At 36.9% G+C, this 21,939-nt stretch overlaps 2 protein-coding genes across 2 annotated transcripts; one reads left to right on the plus strand and one right to left on the minus strand.

The window, feature by feature from the left end:
* Positions 1-224: 224 nt before the first annotated feature.
* On the minus strand, positions 225-8,843 carry LOC133529577 (ornithine transcarbamylase, mitochondrial-like). Its single transcript, XM_061867321.1, has 7 exons — positions 8,352-8,843; positions 7,751-7,871; positions 6,471-6,619; positions 5,054-5,207; positions 3,522-3,647; positions 2,298-2,474; positions 225-640 (listed from the first exon to the last, which is right to left on the minus strand). The coding sequence occupies exons 1-7, from the start codon at positions 8,441-8,443 to the stop codon at positions 464-466; spliced, it is 996 nt and encodes a 331-aa protein (XP_061723305.1). The 5' UTR covers positions 8,444-8,843; the 3' UTR covers positions 225-463.
* On the plus strand, positions 5,089-15,286 carry LOC133529576 (facilitated trehalose transporter Tret1-like). Its single transcript, XM_061867320.1, has 9 exons — positions 5,089-5,216; positions 8,959-9,035; positions 9,168-9,228; positions 9,767-9,922; positions 10,371-10,569; positions 10,696-10,886; positions 12,171-12,553; positions 13,442-13,553; positions 14,971-15,286. The coding sequence occupies exons 3-9, from the start codon at positions 9,186-9,188 to the stop codon at positions 15,231-15,233; spliced, it is 1,347 nt and encodes a 448-aa protein (XP_061723304.1). The 5' UTR covers positions 5,089-5,216; positions 8,959-9,035; positions 9,168-9,185; the 3' UTR covers positions 15,234-15,286.
* Positions 15,287-21,939: the final 6,653 nt, after the last annotated feature.

The following is a 21,939-nucleotide window of genomic DNA, read 5'->3' on the forward strand; positions in this document are numbered from 1 at the left end:
TCATTCAGCTTCATTGTACCGCTGTGAAGGGAAGGAACCAGACCGAGCCCAGGGCCTGAGGGTCTTTTAGTTCTTTACCACTTAGTTCCTATTTTGTGAAATTTGTCATGACATTTTGTTTTGCTGACAATCATCAACAAATGTAATGAAAATGACCATTCTTTCATCATTAGTGACGGGAAATATATTGTTGGAGAATAAAATGAAGTTATAAATAATTTCAAAATTGATTTAATAAATATATTATTTTGATCACAATTTAAAACATGAAAATGCCAATTTTTTCATCATCAGTAGGAAATATATACATATATGGTTTGATAATAAAATTAAGTTACAAATAATTTTCCAATTTTATTGAAAAATATATTAATTAGTCCACTACTTATAACACAGTTCACTTAATTTTTTCTCATAAATTTGATACTCCGCGACTGTTACATTCCCAACATGTCAAAGCAGTCTAAAATATATGCCCTTTGACACCATTTGCCATCAGAGCAGCAGCTATAAACTGCATGTTCTCAAAACATTTGAATGTCCGTGTATTTTCATGGTAGAAGAGGTCATCCATCACTTCAGCGCCTCTCGGACAAGTGTGGAAGAAAATCCAGTGTGGTCTGCAACCACATTGAATATCCTGAAACCATTTTATTAGCTATTATTTTGGTTTATCCACTATATTTAGGAATTTTGCCTTTTGGCATTTGAAAATATTACGCACAAGCTAACATCCTTGGAACAAAATAGCAAATATAAATCTTATAATGACACCATGAGGTAAACGAAGTCGTAGACATTATGACAGGTAAATGAAAGCAATATGATGGCTAAGTGTTAAGGCCTGAGTGGACGCTCGAAGCGGAGCGTTCGGCGAGGCGTGCAGCGTGGCGTCGGGCTCACAAATGATGTGAGCAGCGTATACGTTTGCATTTGTTTAACATGCACGACGCACGCCCCGCCCCGCTGCACGCACAACTCGAGCGTCCACTCAGGCCTTACACTAAGCATTATAAGCATATTATAGTTTTTATTTATTTAACATTATTGTACAAAATATGAAAGTACAAATGGCAGACTTAATGCCAGAAGGCATTCTCTACCAGTCAAACATAATTTTTAGTAGTTAATATACAGGTTTAGGGCTAAGAATGTAGGCTCTTTATCATTTGTCACCGTGTCTGTCACATTCTAACAAGTATATGTATTTATATATCTTTTTTATGTATACTTGTATATGATATATTGTTATGTTTTGTGTTTATTCTGTGCTGGACTTCTTTTATTGCATCTGGAACACCTACTGACATAACATTTTTTTTTTAATTCCGCTACCTAAAGGTTGTATGGAAGAGATCGCTTTTTAGCGATAAGACCGCCTGTTGTTTACCTCTTCTTTATGTGTTGTATTATTTGTACTGTTTCTGTATTGAGGTGCGCAATAAAGATTATTTGTATTGTATTGTATGTGAGTGCGAAAGTGACAGACATAGTGACAAATGATAAAAATGGAACCATGCTGCCACCGCTGGAGTAGATAGCGGCAAGTGCATATAATAATGTGGTAGAATCAGACAAAGCTAAATTGGCAGCAATTTTGTTGTGCAAGTGTTAAGTAAACCTCACAATTTCATAGCTGTTTGACGTTTAGAGTAACACTTGCACTGTCTGGGCTATCAAAATCGCTGCCAACTTATCTTGGGTTGACTGTAACTAGGGAAGTTACTGATACTGATATTATAGTATTTTTTAAACAGCTTGCGTACGATGACAGATATCATCTCAATTCAATTGTATGGAAATGACAGTTGTCACTGTACCCAAGCTATTTTAAAAATATAAGATCCTTTGGGCCTCCGTTAGCTGACCCGGATTATCCGGAACGGACGCCCCGTCTAATAAGAAATTGTATGAACAGCGGTAACTGGCGCGGGCGCGTGCGATTTGGCCTGGGAGCAGGGGGCCTACCGCGAAAACCGAAATTCGCAAATTGCGGGGATCTTTCTCTTTTACTCTCACTAAGACGTAATTAGAGTGACAGAGAAAAATGCCCGCAATTGACGAATTACGATTTTCCCGGTAGCCGCCCAGGACCCGCGAGCGAGCGCACGCGACGGGCGTCCGCGTCAGCTAGCGCGGAGGCCCTTTGAAATTCCAGTTACCATCACAAAACGTACGGCGCGCTTACAACGCTATCTATTCCAACTTGTAAAGTTGCGGCTGCTATATTTTTTCAAAATTTAGGTGTCTTTGTATTTTACCTTCGTGGTAGACTTAAAATAATAACAAGAACTTACTTTTACAGTAAAGGTAAAATATTGGATCTTCTCCTTTTTTTCAGTAGTAGGGCCGGCGATAACGACATCAGTCTCTTTTAACACTTCACATTTTTCTTTACACGTGGTCACATCGGTGTGGGTCGTGTCTTTGAGTTCTTTGCTTGCTTTGTAGAGGAGTGGCGTTACTGGACACTTCTGTAAAATTGTAAATAAAAACTTAAGCTTTTTTAAAACAGAGGGCCTACCGCGAACCACGTTCGACGTCTTGCCTCTCTGTCGCACCGCACTAGTAAATTCGTACGTAAGCGTGACAGGGAGGCAACACGTCGAACGTGGTTTGCGGTAGGCCCTCAGTTAACACCTTTGCTACGGCAATTAGTGTATGTAACACGTAATTGGACGTTTTCTAAAATAAATATTGAAAACCTGATTCTTACAAATATGGACATTCTTGGGCTCATTATACTCAGAATCGACAGTATTCTCCATCCTCCCATTAAAAAAAGATGTCCCATATGTCCGTTCCATTACGCCACGTTTTAGTGAGAAAAATTGTTTGCTTGTGCGTGACGTAGTGGAAAATACAATTTTCATAAAAAAATTGGGACATTTTTTTAGCATCAGGATTAAATATAGTATAGGTAAAAAACTTAAGTAAGTCACCTGTTGTATGTAGTTGTGACGTGTTCGAATAGACAATACATGTTTAAAAGACACACACAAACAAAACAAATGTCTATTCGAACACGTCACAACTACATACAACAGGTGACTTACTTAAGTTTTTACCTACAGTTATTCTGAGTTGAAAGAAGAATCAGGTCTTCAATATTTTTTTAGAAAAAGCTCAATTATCATACTTTGCACAAGAATCGCTGCAGAAAGCCGCCGTGTGTCCGTATTCCTACCTTCCTTAGGATACAACCGGAAAAAATAAAGGGCAGGAAGGATATATAGGAGTGTATAAGGGAGAAGCAGAAGAGGGAGCTGAGGGGTAGACCTCGGCGGACTTTCTCTGATCAAATCGGGGAAATCCTGAAGAAAGGCCAGGAGCACCCTAAACCGACGAGCGTGTATAAGGAGTGTTATGAAAGTGAAGGAAGCGAAAGAGGTATGTCAGGATCGTAGTAAGTGGAAATCCGTGGTCTCTGCATACCCCTCCGGGAAATAGGCGTGATGTGTAAAATAAAGGGGTTTATATAGGACTTACACATTCTTATAAGAAGTATAAAAATTGCTTACTGGACAGCAGCAGCAAAACTTGATATTGGCTCCCAGCATAGGACAGAGCAGCAGATACGAATTTAACACAGGGTGTGGCGGTCCTATGAACCCAATGTTTAGACATCTCATCTCACCAAATTCTTCCTGAAATCGGTTGTTATTTAGTACAGAGCAGTATTATCTAGTAGTTGTTTATAACCCTTAGTGCCCTTAGGTACCAACTTAAGTACTTAACAAACTTTTTGTAAAGGTTAACTAACTGGGTTAGTTAACCCTTTATTGCATATCATACAAAACTATTTGTTTAAATTTGAACTTAAAGCCTTCATTGATACTCGTAATGCAGATAGGGTTGCCATCTTTAAAATTTGGAAACCAGGACAAGACGCGTGAAAACCCCGGATTTTAGAGTCCAGAACTCGGACATGTAAACAGGTTTTTTAAACAGGTTGTGTGTGTGTCGCGGGCGGCCTAAGACTTTAAATTTTTAAACCCGGACTACAAATGAAGCCCCCCCCCCCCCCCGGACGCTCCCCGGATGCCCTCAAAACTAGGACAAATCCGAGGAAACGCGGACGGATGGCAACCCTAAATGCAGAGGGAATTTCCCACATAATTTTGAACTTTGCTTGATAGTGATAGGGTTTAATTTAGTTAATTTCTGACACCATATGCCTTATAAAGGGCTAATACTTTGAATAGCTGTCGATAGAGTTTAATATTATAATTGTCATAAAGGGATTAATATATTACTAGCGCAGACCAATAAACATAAGACCGTGTTAAATGGCGATGAGAAATATAACGCCTGAATTGTGAACATTAATAATGAACGCAGTGGTAAACGTTGGAGTGAACAATTTTGCAGGCGCTGTTTTATTTTATTTACGCGGTTATCAGATTTCCTGATACGTCACGTAAAATGTTTGTAGACATCTTTTGAAGGTTTACAAAGAAATGTAATATTTAAGATATAAAAATACGGTGAAAACTAACTCAACCAAAAGTATTGAAAAAACTGGTTTATGGACCATCATACGACGCCGCTGCACTTGTAAATTCCAATTAAATTAAATAAAAAACTGAAAACTATATAAACTATAAGTACATTACATAACACGAAATGGGAAACTTGCAATAATAGCCATTATAGTGGAAAGAGCTTCGATTCTGGCATGGCTCCTGGATCTCTGGTTTGCAAAGCGTTGAATGCAGTGATGGGTGGACGTGTCTCCACCGCACACCGCAGCGGCGTGCGGATCCGCACCAAATGTGATGTAAATATGTAGCGATCATAGCGTAATAAAGGTAAAACGAAATGGAAAACTTACAATAATAGCCATGATAGTGGAGAGAGCTTGGATGCTGGCATGAGTCCTGGATCTCATGCACGTGATTGGCATTGTAGCTTGGTTCGCAAAGCATTGAATGCAACCATGCGTGGACTTGTCTCGACTGCACACCGCAGCGGCATGCGGATCCGCATCGAATGTGATGCAAATATATCATGATTACAGCGTAATAATGGTAAAACGGAATATAAAACGTACAATAATAGCCATGATAGTAGAAAGCGCTTGGATGCTGGCATGAGTCCTAGATCTCATGCACATGACTGGCACTGTAGCTTGGTTTGCAAAGCGTTGGATGCAGTGATGCGTCGACGTCGCCACGAATATTGCGTCCGCCATGTATGAAAAAATACTAAAAAAGGTTTTGTAACATAGGGAATACTCCCAATTAATATTAATTTTAACTTTCGCCATTTTTTCAAATTAATTTACTTGCGTGCTTATACTAAGACTTCCTAATAATAGAGATGTGATGTGAATTTTAGTCATATCATTATAGCTAGCTTTAGGGGCATTGAAATACCTATATCTAAGGACGGGCCTTACGGGCAATAAGAATGTTGCCAGTACAGCGGTGTCACGCACATGGATTTGATAGACAATAGGGTTGTTTCCATCTACAAATCTTAGGGCAGAATAGGGTTGTTTCCAATTTTTTGAAACGCTTGTATTACGTTCTATATTAACTAAAAGTTGCCCTAAAATTCAACTTTTATACTAAAAACGGCTTTAAATATGTTAAATTAACAAAATAGATTTTGACAGATGCTTTCGCGCCCAAAAGGCACTTTGAAAATTGTGTGACGTCACAGTTTACGGTTTGACACATAACTACATACACACGTCAATCAATTTTTCGTGTTATGGCGCCATCAAGGTGTTGATGATTCTGCCAATGTCGAGGTTGGATAAGACACGTAGAAGATACGAACTGTCAACTGACATTTGTCATTTGTTGTTTATCGCCTAACTGTCAACTGGGATACAATTCTGCCCTAAGATTTGTAGATGGAAACAACCCTATTGTATCCCAATAAATTCTCTTGGATTATAAGAACATATTAAACTACTTTTAGGGGACCTGTAATGATATATTTTTGTAAATATTGAATTTAAAATATCTTTTGGCACACGTCACGTGACCAAACTCGAAACGTCTTTGAAGATTCTGATGACGTCACAACTCTCGGATTGACACTGTTGACAGTTAAAGGCGATAAACAACAAATGACAAATTTCAGTTGACAGTTCGTCTCTTCTACGTGTATATGTAGTTATGTGTCAAACCGTAAACTGTGACGTCACACAATTTTCAAAAAGGGTTTTGGGCGCGAAAGCATCTGTCAAAGTATATTTTGTTAATTTAACATATTTAAAGCCGTTTTTAGTATAAAAGTTGAATTTTAGGCCAACTTTTAGTTAACGTAACTTTTAGAACGTAATACAAGCGTTTCAAAAAATTTGAAACAACCCTATTGTTTATAATATAATATATGTATAATGTCATAATTTCATGTTTGACATTTAGAATAACACTGTCTGGGCTATGAAAATCGCTGCCAACTTATCTTTGAATTTATGTCTTCATACCTATATCATATCTACAAATATTTACCTGCCATTGTAGTCTTGGTTCCAAATAACATGATCAATAATGCTACAATCATACGCTCCCAGCAAAGTCGCGGCTTTCGATACCGCCATGTTCAGCACGGGCTCATTCACCTCCTGCAGAACCATTATCTTGCAATCTTGGAGAACGTTCTGGAAAAAACAGAAGTTGGTAATATGCATATCCATTGCATGCTTGTCATTCCAGATCTAGACTAGAGTCCAACTGAGCTCCACCTTACAGAAAAAACGAGAAAGGTTGCCAGAGCTCAACGAGGGGGGGGGGGGGGTTTAGGGTCGGCTGGAGTTGCAGGCGTACATAGGCTACGGAGACTGCTTACCATCAGGCGGGCCGTATGCTTGTTTGCGACCGACGTAGTATAAAAAAAAATATATGCGTCAGTAAAAGGGTAACCTTAAGGGCCTCCCCTTCGCACACTCTTATAGGCATAAAGCGGAGGGGGAGGAGTATGAATTTTCACAAATGATTTTCTGTTAAACAAAAGCCTTCGTTTCTTTTATAGCGCGCGCGGTGGGCTCCCGGATTGGGCGCGTGGCAAAGCAGCAATGTCATTTAGAAAGCGGCTGTATCTTTAAATCTACGTACAGTAGGGTTCAAAAGTGCGAGGACAAGTTATGAATGAAATCATTCGTAAATTGTCCATCCAAATTTGGACCGGATGGTAGGACGATAGACAACCTCAATATATTAACGCTCATATTATAACATAGATTTGAACCTTACCCCTATCACTTAGAAAGCGGCTGTATCTTTAAATCTACGTACAGTAGGGTTCAAAAGTGCGAGGACAAGTTATGAATGAAATCATTCGTAAATTGTCCATCCAAATTTGGACCGGATGGTAGGACGATAGACAACCTCAATATATTAACGCTCATATTATAACATAGATTTGAACCTTACCCCTATCACGATATAGATGCTTTTTGCGTTTTTCTCGCCCGAGCGCGCCGCCTCGGCCGAGGCACGTCTACGCTGGCCGTTTTGTGTGCGAGGAAATTGCCTCGCGCGTATGCTCGCTCTGTGTGGACCCACCTAATTAGAAGAGTGGCTTAGCTAGGCGTAGGCGAAGCTGCCCGGCCCCTCGTCCTCGACCTCGCACTTTAGGAGGCCTCACAGAAGCTAATCCTTTTTATTATACATTGAAAGATAATGGCTTCGCAGATGCGACTTCGCCTACGGCTAGATTACTCCACGCTACGCCTCTGATCTTAAGAGTGAACGTGTGGGTCAATTAGAGATGTGGATGACAGAATCCTTACCATTCGTTTACAGTGAGTGTCTTTATAGCAGTACTTCAGGTTAATCGCACTGCTTATAATGTTCATCACCATTTCAGCCGTCCATTGCTTGAAGCATATTAGATGGTTAGGTTTTGACATTCTGCAACACGAAATGTACACGTGTAAAACAGGATATGAAATCTTTCCGGATAAATACAGATAACGGGCCAGAATGGCGATGTGGTATATCCGACGCAGTGAGGCACGACAAAGTCTGACTCGAAAACGGAAGTGAAACCCCCCACACTAGCGTCTCCCGAGCGTCGGCGTCTAGTTAGTCAACTCTAGGGCTACTACTCGATGCAACGTTGGCGTAACTGCACAGCGACGACATATGCCATATCGCTGACTATACGCTGACGTTCAAAAGACGCTGGTGTGGGGTGGCCCTCTGGCAGAAAAGGCTTCAATGCAACCGCAACACTATTCATCTAGCTGATTCACGCTTCACCAGGTGTAGCAAAAAATGTCAATGCTGCCATCGGACCACTAAGCCACCAATAAATTCCCTCACAAATACCACGTTTTAGCTCTACTCCAAGCCATCTAAATACAAAATATACTTTGTGAAGATACTAACGGAAAACATTGTCCATATGATGCGTAATTTTTTATTTGAAATACAATAGGATACAATTTAGCAAAGTGCCTGAAAATCTTCATATTTCGCATTACCCTTGAAAACGGGTGATTTTGTGTGTCTAATTAATAACTAAAAATTTTCAAAGTCCAATTAACTTGGAGTACAATGTCATAATGAAATATCTTGTCACAACACAGTATTCGTTTCGTTCGTAAAATTTCTATGAAAATATAACGACATTCTTACACTTTGGTCTGTTTAAATCGATGCAATATTAGTAACGGATTCTACCATTATGTGGTTGTGGATGCAAGATTACATCTATGATGTCATTATGATGCAATATAATTATATGTGATGCACAAACGATGCAGTATATAAAAAGTTACTTTCTCTATGCCTAACCTAACAATTTCGTTGTATATTTTCAAGTTAATACGCTGTGAAAAACATGTTTCCAAAAAACGCCTATTTTGGCAAAAACCAAAAACGAACTACAATATTATTACTTTTATTAACACCAAAGAGTTCCAGAGAATTCCTGCAACGTAACGCCTGATTTTATTAATTATTTGCAAAATTTTGACGCATAATTGGGTTTCAGATATTTTGCTTCTACGGAACACAAAATCTACATAATTTGTTACTTAACAATCACAATCCACGCATCTAAATAATCAGGTATCATTAAAAAGATAAGTCTGTATTTTGGTGGTAATGATAACGAGCATTATAAATGAGTCAGTCGATTTATATTAATATATCTGCAATGGCTCTTGTGTATTTATATTTTAAATAAATTGTGTGTTTCAGTGTTTTATTGTGTTCAAAATGCAGTTGTATATAAGAAAACAATTAGTGATAGCCGGTATAAGTGAGTATCATTTATTTATTTTATATAAATGCGTGTGTCTGTGTCCTGATTGACTCATCAACGCAGAGCCGGAACTACAAAACGAACTAAGAAAGTTGAAATTTGCATTACATTTAGTGTAGTGTGTACAATCGGAAGCGATTTTGGAAAATTCAACCCAAAGAAAGAAGGGATGGGGGGGGGGTGAAAGTTTGTATGTGGTACAAGTTTCATTACATACTTCGTAAAAAGGTATTTAATTAAAATAGAAGAAAAGTAGTTTCAGCGTCTTTGAAAATTCATTCTCTATAAGGTAGTAGGGTTAAAAGTTTGTATTGGGTACGAAAACTTTTGTTAGTGCGACACTTGAAACTTAGAAAATCTAAATATATAAATACGAGAAAAAGGGAGTTAAAATTGGGTTACATTTTTCAGGCTTGAAACTTCATACGTTGTGACATAAACTAAATCACGTGCAACAGCTTATAGGGGGTATCTATTACAGGCCTAGACCAGTCCGGTCGTCAGTGCAAAGCTTTATTCGTTTTTTTTTTTTCAGTCTACATCGGCCAGATGCTAGTTGGCTTCGGCATGGGCTGGACAGCCCCGGTTATACCAAAGCTCCAGGACCCGGAACAGTCTCCTATCTCCACTGAGATAACACCGGCATTAAGCTCTTGGATTGGCTCACTGCTGTACATTGGATGTATTATTGGTCAGTTTTCAACCCTGATGTAGATAATTATGATTTAATATGCTTTTGCATTTGTTTTTTGTAAAGCTTTGAGACGGTTGACACATTATGTCCATGAATTTTATATTAAAAGTAAATTAAGTAAATATTGCTGTGAAATTAAATAAATATACATCAATTGGAGGATTTTTCAATTCAATAGGTTTTTTAAACGATCAACGACAAATCAGCTACCTATATTTCTCACCCAAGTATAAGAGGTGTATCACAGGGCACAATATGTGATCCACTTTTTTTCTTTTTGGTATATTGTCTAGTGTCAGTTTTGTCTTATGTATAAGATTTAGCCGTATTATGTATAGAATTGATTAAAGTGTGTATTTCAAGACTTTTTTCTGATTTAAATTTTATTGAAGTTTAATTCTACATAGATTTATCATTGTCCTAATGTATTTTTTAACGTTTTCAGGCCCCCACATCTCTGGTTACTTTTCCAACATCATCGGTCGGAAGCCATGTTTGTTGATCGGCGGAGTTATCACAGCGCTCTCCTTCATCCTCGTCATCTTTACTGGTAATCTGGCCATGATCTTTGCCGTCAGAATCATCAAGGGTTTTGGTATTGGCATCATCGCTGTTGGCAATATTGTTTATATTGGAGAAATGGCGTAAGTTGTAATTTTTTTTAATGAAAAATCAATGTTATGTACTAAACTGCACAAAAATTAATTTAACCATGGCTTTCCTAAGAAAAATACTAAAATTACAAACTTATTATTTGTATACTTTTTCAGATCAAAAAACATCCGAGGAATTCTCCTAACAGCGACTGGAATCGCCGGTACTCTGGGTACTCTCATAATATTCTCAGTGGGCCCATACGTTTCATATGCAGGCACGGGATGGCTCGGGTTAGGGCTCACTTTAATGTTTGTCGGCTCTGTGTTACTGATTCCAGAGTCTCCGATGTTTCCTGTGATAAGAGGTCAGTATGCGGTGCATTGGGTAAACTTCGTGATAAATAAATAAATATTAGGGGACAATATTACACAGATCCTCCTAGCGTAAATTAAGCAAAGCTTGTACTATGGGTGCTAGGCGACGATATACATACGTATATAGAATAGAATAGAATAGAATTTTTATTGGTATAAATACATACTTACATACATAGAAATACTAATACCGGGATTCGAACCCGGGAACATTGGCTTCATAGGCAGGGTTACTACCCACTAGGCCAGACTGGTCGTCACTCACAAGTGAAAAGAAGCAAAGCGGAGCGGAGCGTCAAGCGGAGTAATTTTGAAAATGTCTACTAAACTAGAAGCACTTTCTACCGTAGCAATAGCAAGCAAGATGCCTTAGAAAGCATTTCAGTAGCATAAGTATTGCTAAAGTATGAAATGCCTCTAGTTTTATAGATGTTTGCCATCTTCAAAATTATCCCTCTTTCGAAGTTACCCCAACGCACATTCATTAATAATAATTTACAAAACACACTACCAAACAAACAACTTAATAGAAAAAGCAACCCAAGTGGTGAAAACAGGGACCACTTTGTTGTAATAAACTGATCGGAATTACTTACAAATGACAATTTGTTTGTGCTATCAGTCTGAAATAAACGTAAATTTAAAAGTGGAAAAATTACTGTCCTCGCGGCCTCTGGATCGACCCCCCCACTCCCCTAGACCCTATGGTGGAAAAATTTGCTGCTTATGGATCAGGTCTTGGTGGCTCAGATGGCAGAGCGCTGGAGTATCGATCCAGAGGCAGTGAGTTCAAGTCTCACCCAGGACAGTAATTTTTCCACTTTTAAATTTATTCTAAGCTTAATAGCATCGTTCGCAGACATTTCTGTTTGTTAAAAATTTATTTAGTATAGGTAGCACATCGTTACTGGTTAATTTCCAATATGACTTGGAACTCCGGTAGCCGTCTAAGAAGTGTAACGTTCTTACGGTAGAGTCGCTAGGGTCCCCTAGACCCATATGGTGAAAAAATTTGCTGCTTATAGATGAGGTCTTGGTGGCTCAAATGACAGAACGCTGGAGTATCGATCCAGATGCCGTAAGTTCAAGTCTCACCCAGGACAGTAATTTTTCCACTTTTTAATTTATTCTAAGCTTAATAGCATCGTTCGCAGACGTTTCTGCTTGTTAAAAATTAATTTTGAAATAAACGTAACCTGCAGATGTACATAATTAACGAGATATAATAATGCTTACTTACTTTACTTACTTTTACTTTATACTTACTTTTGTAGATAGAGAAGATGAAGCTAAAAGAATCCTCATAGACCTTGGAAGACACCATGAAATTGAAGAATTTTTAGCCTCAAAAATTGAAAAGTCAGAACAGGGAAATATTGCTGAATGGAAAGAATTATTCTCAATAAGATCGAACCGAAGAGCTCTATTTATGTTATTAATGTTAAATATATTCCAACAAATGAGTGGTATAGTGGCTATGTTGTTCTTTACTACTAGCATATTTGAATTAGCTGGTTCATCAGTTACTCCGCATATAGCGACGATTATTATTGGAGTAACGCAGCTGGTTTCTAGTTGTTTTACACCGTTGTTTGTGGAATGGTCGGGAAGAAAAACATTATTGCTTTTATCAACTGCTGTCTGCGGTATGAGCTTAGTAAGTTCATTCATTTATATCTTTACGAGATGTACTCTTGTCAAGGCAAGATATTCAATTTCTTTCTTTAGCGTAGTCTTGCTACCCAACGTTTGGCTGAAAGAAATCGCTCTTTAGCGATAAGACCGCGTGTTGTCAGCCTCTATCTTTAATCATTGTTTTTCTTTAAGCTGTATCTTTCACTAAGGTGTATCAATAAAGAATATTCTATCCATATCATTATTCATAGTCTGATGATATTTACCTATTTTATTGATATTTGTACTTTATTAGCCTTCCATCTTTATACTTTGTTGTTAATAGTTCTAAAAAGTTGTTTTCAATGTAACTTATAGCAACTAAACAACTTATTTATTGTTCTTACTACCAATTCAGAAATTATCTGAATTGTTAGAATATCTGTGGCATTAGTTTATGAGACTACTAGTTTAACAGTCTAGACGCGGTTTATTTATTTAGTATAAATTTTATTTTGACACTTGGAGAGACTTTACACCTCCAAATTGTATTAGTAAGTATTAGTACTCTGACATTGGGGACCTTTCACATCTCCAGATTTAATGTGTCTTTAACCATAGAGACTATACATCTCTATTGTATTGTAGTAATTATTTAAGATTATTATAATGTAATGTTTACCCAGGTATTGGCTGTTGTATTTATAAATGTTGTTATGTATTTTTCATGTCACTATATGATGTTACTATAAATGTTGTATTGACTTGTAAAAGAGCCCTTGAGGCCTACTTGCAGAATACATTTTTGAATTTTGAATTTTATCAATAGTTTCTATTTATTAATATAGATTTAGTTGCTTCTGATATTTTGTAAGTGCGCTTTCTTAGTATGTAATTATATTTTATTTGATACAAAAATGATAATTTTCAGACGGTGCTAGGTACATACTTCTATTTCGCTGAACGTGACTATGCAGTTGATGAGATTGTCGGCTGGCTACCGCTCTTCACCTTAATTGTATTCTTCATGTTTTATGACTTTGGTAAGCTCTCTTGAACCAATATTTTATTTAAAAACTTGTACTATGGGTGCTAGATTATTACATCCGACGTAAAATTATATTTTAAAAGGATATAAAGGAAGGATATAATTAGCGTCTGGAGTAGCGGTGGCAAATTTCACACAGAAGGTAATGGAGTCACCTAAGTATTTTTATTATTAAACGAATAACGATTAAATAATTAATTCTGCATAATAATTGCTATAAGTAATCTATTATTGATTCATATGGGTTATTCATCTTGATATTTTTCATATTCTTGGTGGTAAGTAGTGCTCTTAGTTTTAAATATTTAGCCAATGCAATAATAATTTAGATAATATAGATATGAAGCAGCTATCTAAATTGACAATGTCAAATGATTAGTTTGTTAATAATGTCTCATAAAAATTGTAAATTAGAAACCTTTTTGAAAAGATCCTTCTTCCTTGAAGAGGCCCCAATATTACAGGGTTCTATGTTACATTTTCAAGATAGTTGAAATTCGACTTAATGTCAATAGTGACATTGTCATAGAACAATGTTCAAATTTCAGTTCGATAAAAGTGAAACATAGAACCCTGTAATATTGAGGCAGCGATTTGTTAAAAGAAATTGAATAATAACCCAAAACTTTTACGACATAACATTTGAGTGTTCCTGAAATCGTATTATAAAAATAAGTTTTAAGTACTTACTTCAAATTTACGAGTACCATACTAAGTACTTTAGGTAAATGAATTATTTATTTATTCAATCTTAGAAAAAATATTGTAAAAACGACTCCATTACCCTCTGTGTGAAATTTGCCACCGCTACTCCGGACACTAGATATAATCGTGTTATTAAAATAAATCGGACTATTAAACATTGCGACATAAATTTAAGAAACATTAGAACATAAATTTAAGAAACACAACATTATTCAGGCCAAAGTGGGACTCGAACACACACCTTTGGATTGCCGGTCCGTAGATTGTGATTGACATCTGTATATACAATGTCTACGTTACATAATAAAAAAGTAAAAAATATTTACATTTAATATTAAATGTACTTAGTACTAACACATCTTTTCTGTCTACCTATTTAACGATATTTAGAAAAAAATGCTCGCCAAGTACTCACAAAACAAACCTTGTCCAGCTTACTGTAAAACTTTACCGATTTGTATATCTTCTGTCCCAATGTTTATCTTCTTCTTCCTTGCCGAATCCGGCAATGGCGACTCCATCAACAGTTCTTGTCCGAATTATGAAATGCTCTATCGTTGCTCGTAAAAACAAACTTTGTGGAGTTGTCCAATCGAGTTGCGTTCGGGTATACGTTAGGTCGCGTCATGCGGATATGTCGCTTAGCATCTAGGTGTTCCAGATGTTAATATTTATACCTATCCTCAAATCAAATTAATCCTTTTCAGGTTTCGGGATAATCCCCGGCACGTTAACCGGTGAGATGTTCCGCTCCAACGTCCGCAGCACAGGTGCAGCCGTGACAACCACGACCGCCTGGATCATTGGCTTCATCGTGTCGTCCGTCTTCGGATACATGATGGTCGTCGGCATGCACTTCGTCTTTTGGATGTTCGCCGCGTCGTGTTTGTGTGCGTTTTTGTTTACGGTGTTCTATGTGCCCGAGACCAAGGGGAAAAGTTTGATTGAGATACAGGAGATGCTAGAGTAATGTTGCTGTGATATAATAATTAAACTCTAAATATAAATCATTTTTATCATCTAGTCACTGTAATTTTATTTTATCATCCTTTCTAGTAGCCCCACTTTTCAGTTTTTTTTATAACTCTGCACCGATTTCGACTAAACAAAGTGTCATTATAAAAGTCGTTTATTTTAATAGAAATTTGATATATATCGTTGCAAATGCCATACAATGCAAAGCCATCTATTGAACAGAAGTAGAGTTATTTTGACAAGAAGTCCAAACGTGAAACGAATTGGATGTAACTGGTAACTGAGAACTGCTGCGTTATTAGTAACGCTATCTGTCAATAATCTTAATATTGGTATCCATAAAATGACGTTTTTAATATTATCTCGGTGACGGTTCAAGATAGGGGGCTGAAAGTTAACGTGTTTCTTTATTATAAGATAGCCAACAAATTACATTTTTAAAATCCGATATTCGTCACAGGGGCCACTTCTCCTTCCTTAGCCTGCTAGACCCTTTGTCCTGTAATATAAAAGTTTTTTGTCAAAAATTTCATTTTTGATAAATGTTTCACCTTTTACCGTACTGTTTCTTTCAACAGGCAACTAATACTCACCGAGAGAATTCTAACAAACCAAAATACAGTTAGGTTGCGTTGTTTTATCACAGAGGTCCTATGGGAACCTCCTGTGTTAGCTCGATGGTATCTTAATATTCCATTGTCACCCAAGTTATGTATGTAGCTATGTGGAATTTCAGCTCAATTGAATAATAAATAATATATGGGATTGGGATTTGACCCGAATAAATACACTACAAACAAAAATTGCAAATTAAATAAAACTTCGCAGTTTTGTTTACAGAACTGGCCTCTATTATTCGTACTAAAATATGTTGCTGGCTTTGGTTTATTAGATTAATACTAAACTGCGACGAAATAGCGATAGTGTAGTTCTTTTGTGCGTGAAATTGGTCATTGCTAAGTCGACCGAACAGCTCGGGATATTGTCTGTTTGGGGGACTATTCTGACGCTCAATTTTCTCTGCATCTGGAAAAATCATTACAATTTATAAAACAAAGTTCCCCGCTGCGTCTGTCTGTATGTACGTTCGCGATGAACTCAAAAACTACCGAACGGATTTTCATGCGGTTTTCACCTATCAATAAAGTGATTCATGAGGAAGGTTTAAGTGTATAATTTGTTAAGGTTTTGTGTAATCCTTGCGAAGCTGGGGCGGGTGGCTAGTACTAATACTAGAATAAGATAAGAATTTATTAGCACAAAAAGAACATATATCATCATACCCAAATTAATATATAAACGAACAGAAAATTGTGCTAAAAGGTACACACTACGTAACGCTGATGTGAATAATAGGTACGGTAAAACCACCCAACTACAGTCCAGTACTACAATACAACTAATATTATTATTTTTGGGTTTGTCTGAGTTTCTTTATCTTGTTATATATCGTCTCGAACAGGGAGTAGGTAGTGAAACACCTTAAGTGTTATAGTATAAGAATGTATATTTTCTAAAGACCTGCCTATATAACCCCGTTAGGTTGAGCCGACACAATAATACCCGTCTTACATATCCATCTGCGAATCAGAATAGTTGTGACTCCACCGCATTGTGCCGACGATTGGCAATCAAACTCCGAATCAACTTGCACTAAACCCATTGTCGGCATGCCGATTTACTAACTGGGAACTATATCTGACGATTAACATTAGAATATGGGAGCTCAATATATGCAGGATGTTAAATCCAATAGGGCAGTAAAGAGAAATTAGATTAATGAAACTGCTCTTCGCTTCACGATATTTATAAGAAAAATACGGGGGTGCTATTTTAGGTAAATACAAGATATACATATGTTATGTTATAAGACCAACTCTGAAATCGTAAAAAAATCAGGTGTTTCATACTAAAGTTCAATTCGAAACAATGTATGGGGCAGTTGTATGGGGATCGGAAATCACTAGTCAGCCGATTTTTGAATTTCGAGCGCTCGATTTCATGTGGCTCCCTTCAATATAGGTATATCCACTAATAGGATTTTAAATTCTACTAGTACAACGTTGAAAACGAGTGGTCAATACCACTAGATTTCTAATTTCTATTGCACGTATTTCAAAAAATATCAATTCGCTTTTCGAGTGACGAAATCGAACGCTCGAAATTCAAAAAATTGCCCCTCCCCTATTTTTTTTGTAATTTGCTGCTAATTAATAAATTAAAAACCTGTACACCCCTTTTTTGAAGAACCCCATACATACATTACTGTATACCCTCGGGAAAACCTCGACAGGGAGCTCATTCCACAGCCGTCACCGCACATTGCACGACCATTTAGGTTCTACGGTGTGGGGATAAACACCCTTTTAGACATGTGATCCTCACAAAACCATGCTTAGTTGAGACTACGAAAAATAGTAGACTTAGACAATATACCTACACTAAACCTATGGATAATTTCGCGACTGCGTTTCAGCTTCTCCTTGTATTCACGGTGAATTCAAAGGCTACTTATATTATGGAGTAATTTTGAATCCTAGAACCGTAAAGCTTACTCTTCAGCGAAGAAAACACTTATCCTGTGAAGGTTTATTACGCCAATAAAGGCCGTCCCTTCAAACCGTTCGAGGACGGGACCCTAGAGATCAAATATGATATAGAAACGACACGCTTTAACAGTTCCCGTTAAGTTCGTTCGAATTTCACCTTCCCATACAGAGTTTGACATTTTAAAACTACCTACGTGTTAGATAATGAAACTTTGCACACATAATGACATGAGGTATTCTAGTCCTGTAATTAGTTTAAACAGCTCCAGCTTATAAAACAAACGAAATACAGCAAAAATAAGTTTTGTATGAAAAATTTAAATTCGCTGTATTTTTTACTATAGTGTCTGAAGCTACATAAACTAATTACAGGACTAGATATACCTTATCCTATTGTGAGTACAAAGTTGCAGGGTAAATCTAGCCAGTTGTATTAAAATGAGAGCTTAACTTCGTTTGCATGTGGAGAACTGACCTTTCTAGGGACCCTTAAAACTTTCATACAAAAGTAGTCCCCATTTTTAGGGTTCCGTGATCAACTTAGGGATAGTTTCGCCAATTAAAGTGGGAATGAATTCTTTTTCGCTTCAACCCTATGGTGTGCGATGTCGTTGAACAGATCTTTCAAAATGAATAGGAATCTTTAACAACCATTTTTTGATAAATTGCGTAGTTTCGGAAATAATCGGATCTAGTTCGGTAAATCGGCCAAGATAATCAGCAATCTAAAATGTAAGTTACCTAATTTAATTTATGTAATTTATTGTGCGGAAGGTAACATAACATAGGTTGTAAGTTGATACTAACAAATATGGACTGTATTAATTGTCTGAGAATAAATATATATATTTTTTTATAATAATCGCTCTGTAAAAAAAATGTGTTCCCGCTCTAACTTTTGGACCATGGGTACAAAAAATATGAGAAAAATCGTGAAAGTGGAGCTAAATAAAGAATATTTTAGTAAAAGGTCTACCTACAATAATGCGGTAAAGGTACTCCCTAGTGTTTTGGAGTAATTAATATAAACTAATTTATAGGGGGGGGGGGGGGTTGAAATTTTTGGTTATTAATAATAATTTATTTAAATTTTTAAATAAGGGACACCGTAGTTACTTATTCTTAGTTATTCGATGTAATAGCTAACAAAAAGAATAGTTATTTATTTCTTTTAAATTAATCTGTTTCATCTGCCACTCACCTAATCTTTGCATGCTGTACCCGACCCACGAAATCGCCCCAACTTATTTTCCTGATAATATTTCAATGGTAACTCTTCCATTGTAGCAGACTTATTGTGCAAATTTTATTGAAAAACTCTTTCTTCGTCGATTCCCCGGATGGAAATGTCCCTCTTATTTTTAGACGAATTTTTATAAGTATTTTCGATTATACACCGTGGGCCCATATACCCCGACAGATTTTAAAGGTGTATCTACAGTATTAGGTACTAAGTGGTTAGTATTAGTAGGTAGTGGTGTGTAAGGTGTCTTGACCGCATTAAGAGACAAACAAAGTTTCGTGAAAGCGGTCTTGTTTTAGAGATAATGACAATTGGCTACTTGACGTCAGACGTCTGTCCAAAATGTATATAAGATCAAGAAAATTTCCATTTTCGTGGTTTTTAAAAGTTTCGACAAAAGCTCTGGATTCACGGTTTTCTATGATGTAATAATTACTTTCCAGTACTAGTTTTCGTACAATTTACTTTTCAATAAAATGTAATGACTCGACCGTTTTCTTTTTTCTTTTTAAAAGTTAAAAAAAAAATTTTTTTTTGAGACTTTTCTCAATATAATTTTTAAATTCCCCTTTAGACGCTGCCACTATGTGACTTGTTCAGGGTAGGTATGTCTAATACCTATTGAGAAACATTTAAGTTGCAAATGATACTCGCTAAATTTATCAGTAAATAAAATAAAATAGTACTTATTCGTTGCAATGTTTTTTTGCGAAGAAATAACATGTCGTGTGCAGTAAACACACATTTTTTTGCTGAATTTGACCAAAAGTCATATAACATATTTTAATCCGCATGACCTCAGCGGGAAGCGGGAGACCACCTGCCACTTGGTTGACGACGGTGGAGAAAAGCCTGAGAGAGCAAGGGATTAATGACGCACACCTGGCACTAACCCGTGCAGAATGGAAGAAGAGGACAGGGAGGGCCGACCCCAAGTAAATGGGATAAGGTCTGGGAAGAAGAAGAAGAATCCGCATGACCTCAGCAATGCGTGGTGTAAATCCCCCGGGTTACATGGGCCCACGGTGTATTCTGAATTAAATTGAAAACGAAGTTCAAGTTTTGGGGCTATTCTGATTTTTAATGGTTAATAACTTTAGGGTTTTTCGACGAATTCTTTGAATTGCTGATTTAAGATACTTCAGCAATAACAAGCTTTGGAATGAATTTATAGGTATTATCGTAACTGATGAATACGAATAACTTTGTATGATGAATTTAATTTCTGGGATTTTTTTACTTTTGCAGCGAAATTAGCTTAAAAATCATCAAAAAAGGTACCTTTGAAAATGGGTTAAATTAATAAATTACTACCAGAAATACTAGAACAGCGTTGTCATTCGTCCCCGAATACCGGGACATGTCCCTGATTGAAGCTTTTTGTCCCGGTGTCCCCGTCATTAACTTGCAAATTATCCCCGTCAATGCTCAGAATTTTGCAAGGGTTACCCGTCCCCGTTTAAAGCTTGATGTCCGATGATACTCACAGTAGCAAAATTTGCCACATAATCACAGAGGATTTAGAGGATGACCGTGATATTGAAAGAGAGAGACGGACCCTAGCAGTCAGAGGCAACATATGAGGGAAGTCAAGCTCACACTATTTAAAGCGTTTTGTTCGTCCTTCTACTCGTGCAGTCTATGGGTGAAACATACGAAGCGCGTTTATAACAGTGCGTTACTGCAGTGCGTCAACTATGTTTGCTGAGGCGCACACTGATGGTTTCGACGCAATAGTTAGAAAGCGGTGTGCGTCATTACTAAACCGTCATCGCCGTAGCTCAAACATGCAGTATTGTAAGCGTGCTGGCGCAGCGCTGGGACTCGCCTTTGTTCGCGCGCTGGGTACGGCTGCACGCGCCGCCGCTCGCCGCACCGCGCCGCTTTTAATTGACGTTTATTTTTATTTTTGTTTGTTGTTATAGGTGTCACTAACATAGATTTATAAGTTTTGCTGTGCTATGTACTAACACTAATATGGATTGTATTATTCGAATTAAAAATATTGAATTGAATTGAATTGAATAACGCGCTCCGTATACAGTACAGAATGTAGATCAAGTTAATAATTTTTAATTTAATTTAATTTAATTTAATTTCAACTGAGTATTTTATTGCTGACATGTAAAATTGTATACACTGAAAGAAATGTTTGCATAACTGTAACAAAATTTTGGTTACTGTTTACACAAAAATTGGGACTTGCGAACTATGTGTTATATGTTACAAAACCGTGTTTGGCTATCAGTGTTCAGGTACTGGGTATACACTACAAAATAAGTTTGTAAATTTATGCAAAGTTTATTTTCTTATAACCGTAGTTTAGTTATTTAGTAAAGTTACAAAACCAGTTCGGCTATCTATTTTTTTCAGTGTATTTTACCAATAAAAGAGTATGAGTATGAGTAATACAAATACAAATAATTTATTGAAAACAGTATAGTACAGTAGCACTTAAAGACTAAGGATTAAGGATAAGGAAAAGTTGACAAATGCCTGTTCTAGGAGTTCCTGTGTTTCAGGCAGAATAGGACCATATTAATTAATTTCTAATTATTCACTTATGAACTACTACTATTATTACTATTATTTACTTATTATGTTATTATATCTTCAGGATGTTGTTAAAGCTGCCTCGTCATTGCAGTGCGTCAGGCAAGTTTGCCGAGTCGGACACGGATGGCTTCCATGGCATCATACGCAAGAGGATAGCCTCTTTGCTGAGACGAGTGAGAGGCAGCAATAACAGCATCCTGAGGATGGTAGCCGGACGTCTCGACTGTCCTATATTAAGGCATTGGGTCAGCAATGTAACAGGGATTGCAAAATAAGTGGGATATAGATAATTATTGACTAATATGATGAAATATTAACACACAATTGAAGAAAAACTTATAATGAACTGTTAT

The sequence above is a fragment of the Cydia pomonella genome, chromosome 21 (assembly GCF_033807575.1).
Source record: "Cydia pomonella isolate Wapato2018A chromosome 21, ilCydPomo1, whole genome shotgun sequence".
Classification (NCBI taxonomy): domain Eukaryota; kingdom Metazoa; phylum Arthropoda; class Insecta; order Lepidoptera; family Tortricidae; genus Cydia; species Cydia pomonella.

What these genes read in the sequence shown, in the direction of transcription:
- LOC133529576 (XM_061867320.1), top strand. Translation starts at nt 9,186, where the DNA reads ATGCAGTTGTATATAAGAAAACAATTAGTGATAGCCGGTATAA. An exon ending in ATTAGTGATAGCCGGTATAA is followed by an intron (nt 9,229 to 9,766) that starts GTGAGTATCATT and finishes TTTTTTTTTCAG; the next exon opens with TCTACATCGGCCAGATGCTA. An exon ending in GATGTTTCCTGTGATAAGAG is followed by an intron (nt 10,887 to 12,170) that starts GTCAGTATGCGG and finishes TTACTTTTGTAG; the next exon opens with ATAGAGAAGATGAAGCTAAA.
- LOC133529577 (XM_061867321.1), bottom strand. Translation starts at nt 8,443, where the DNA reads ATGCGAAATATGAAGATTTTCAGGCACTTTGCTAAATTGTATCCTATT. An exon ending in ACACTCACTGTAAACGAATG is followed by an intron (nt 6,620 to 7,750) that starts GTAAGGATTCTG and finishes TGTTTTTTCCAG; the next exon opens with AACGTTCTCCAAGATTGCAA. An exon ending in AACCAAGACTACAATGGCAG is followed by an intron (nt 5,208 to 6,470) that starts GTAAATATTTGT and finishes AACCTTTTTTAG; the next exon opens with TATTTTTTCATACATGGCGG.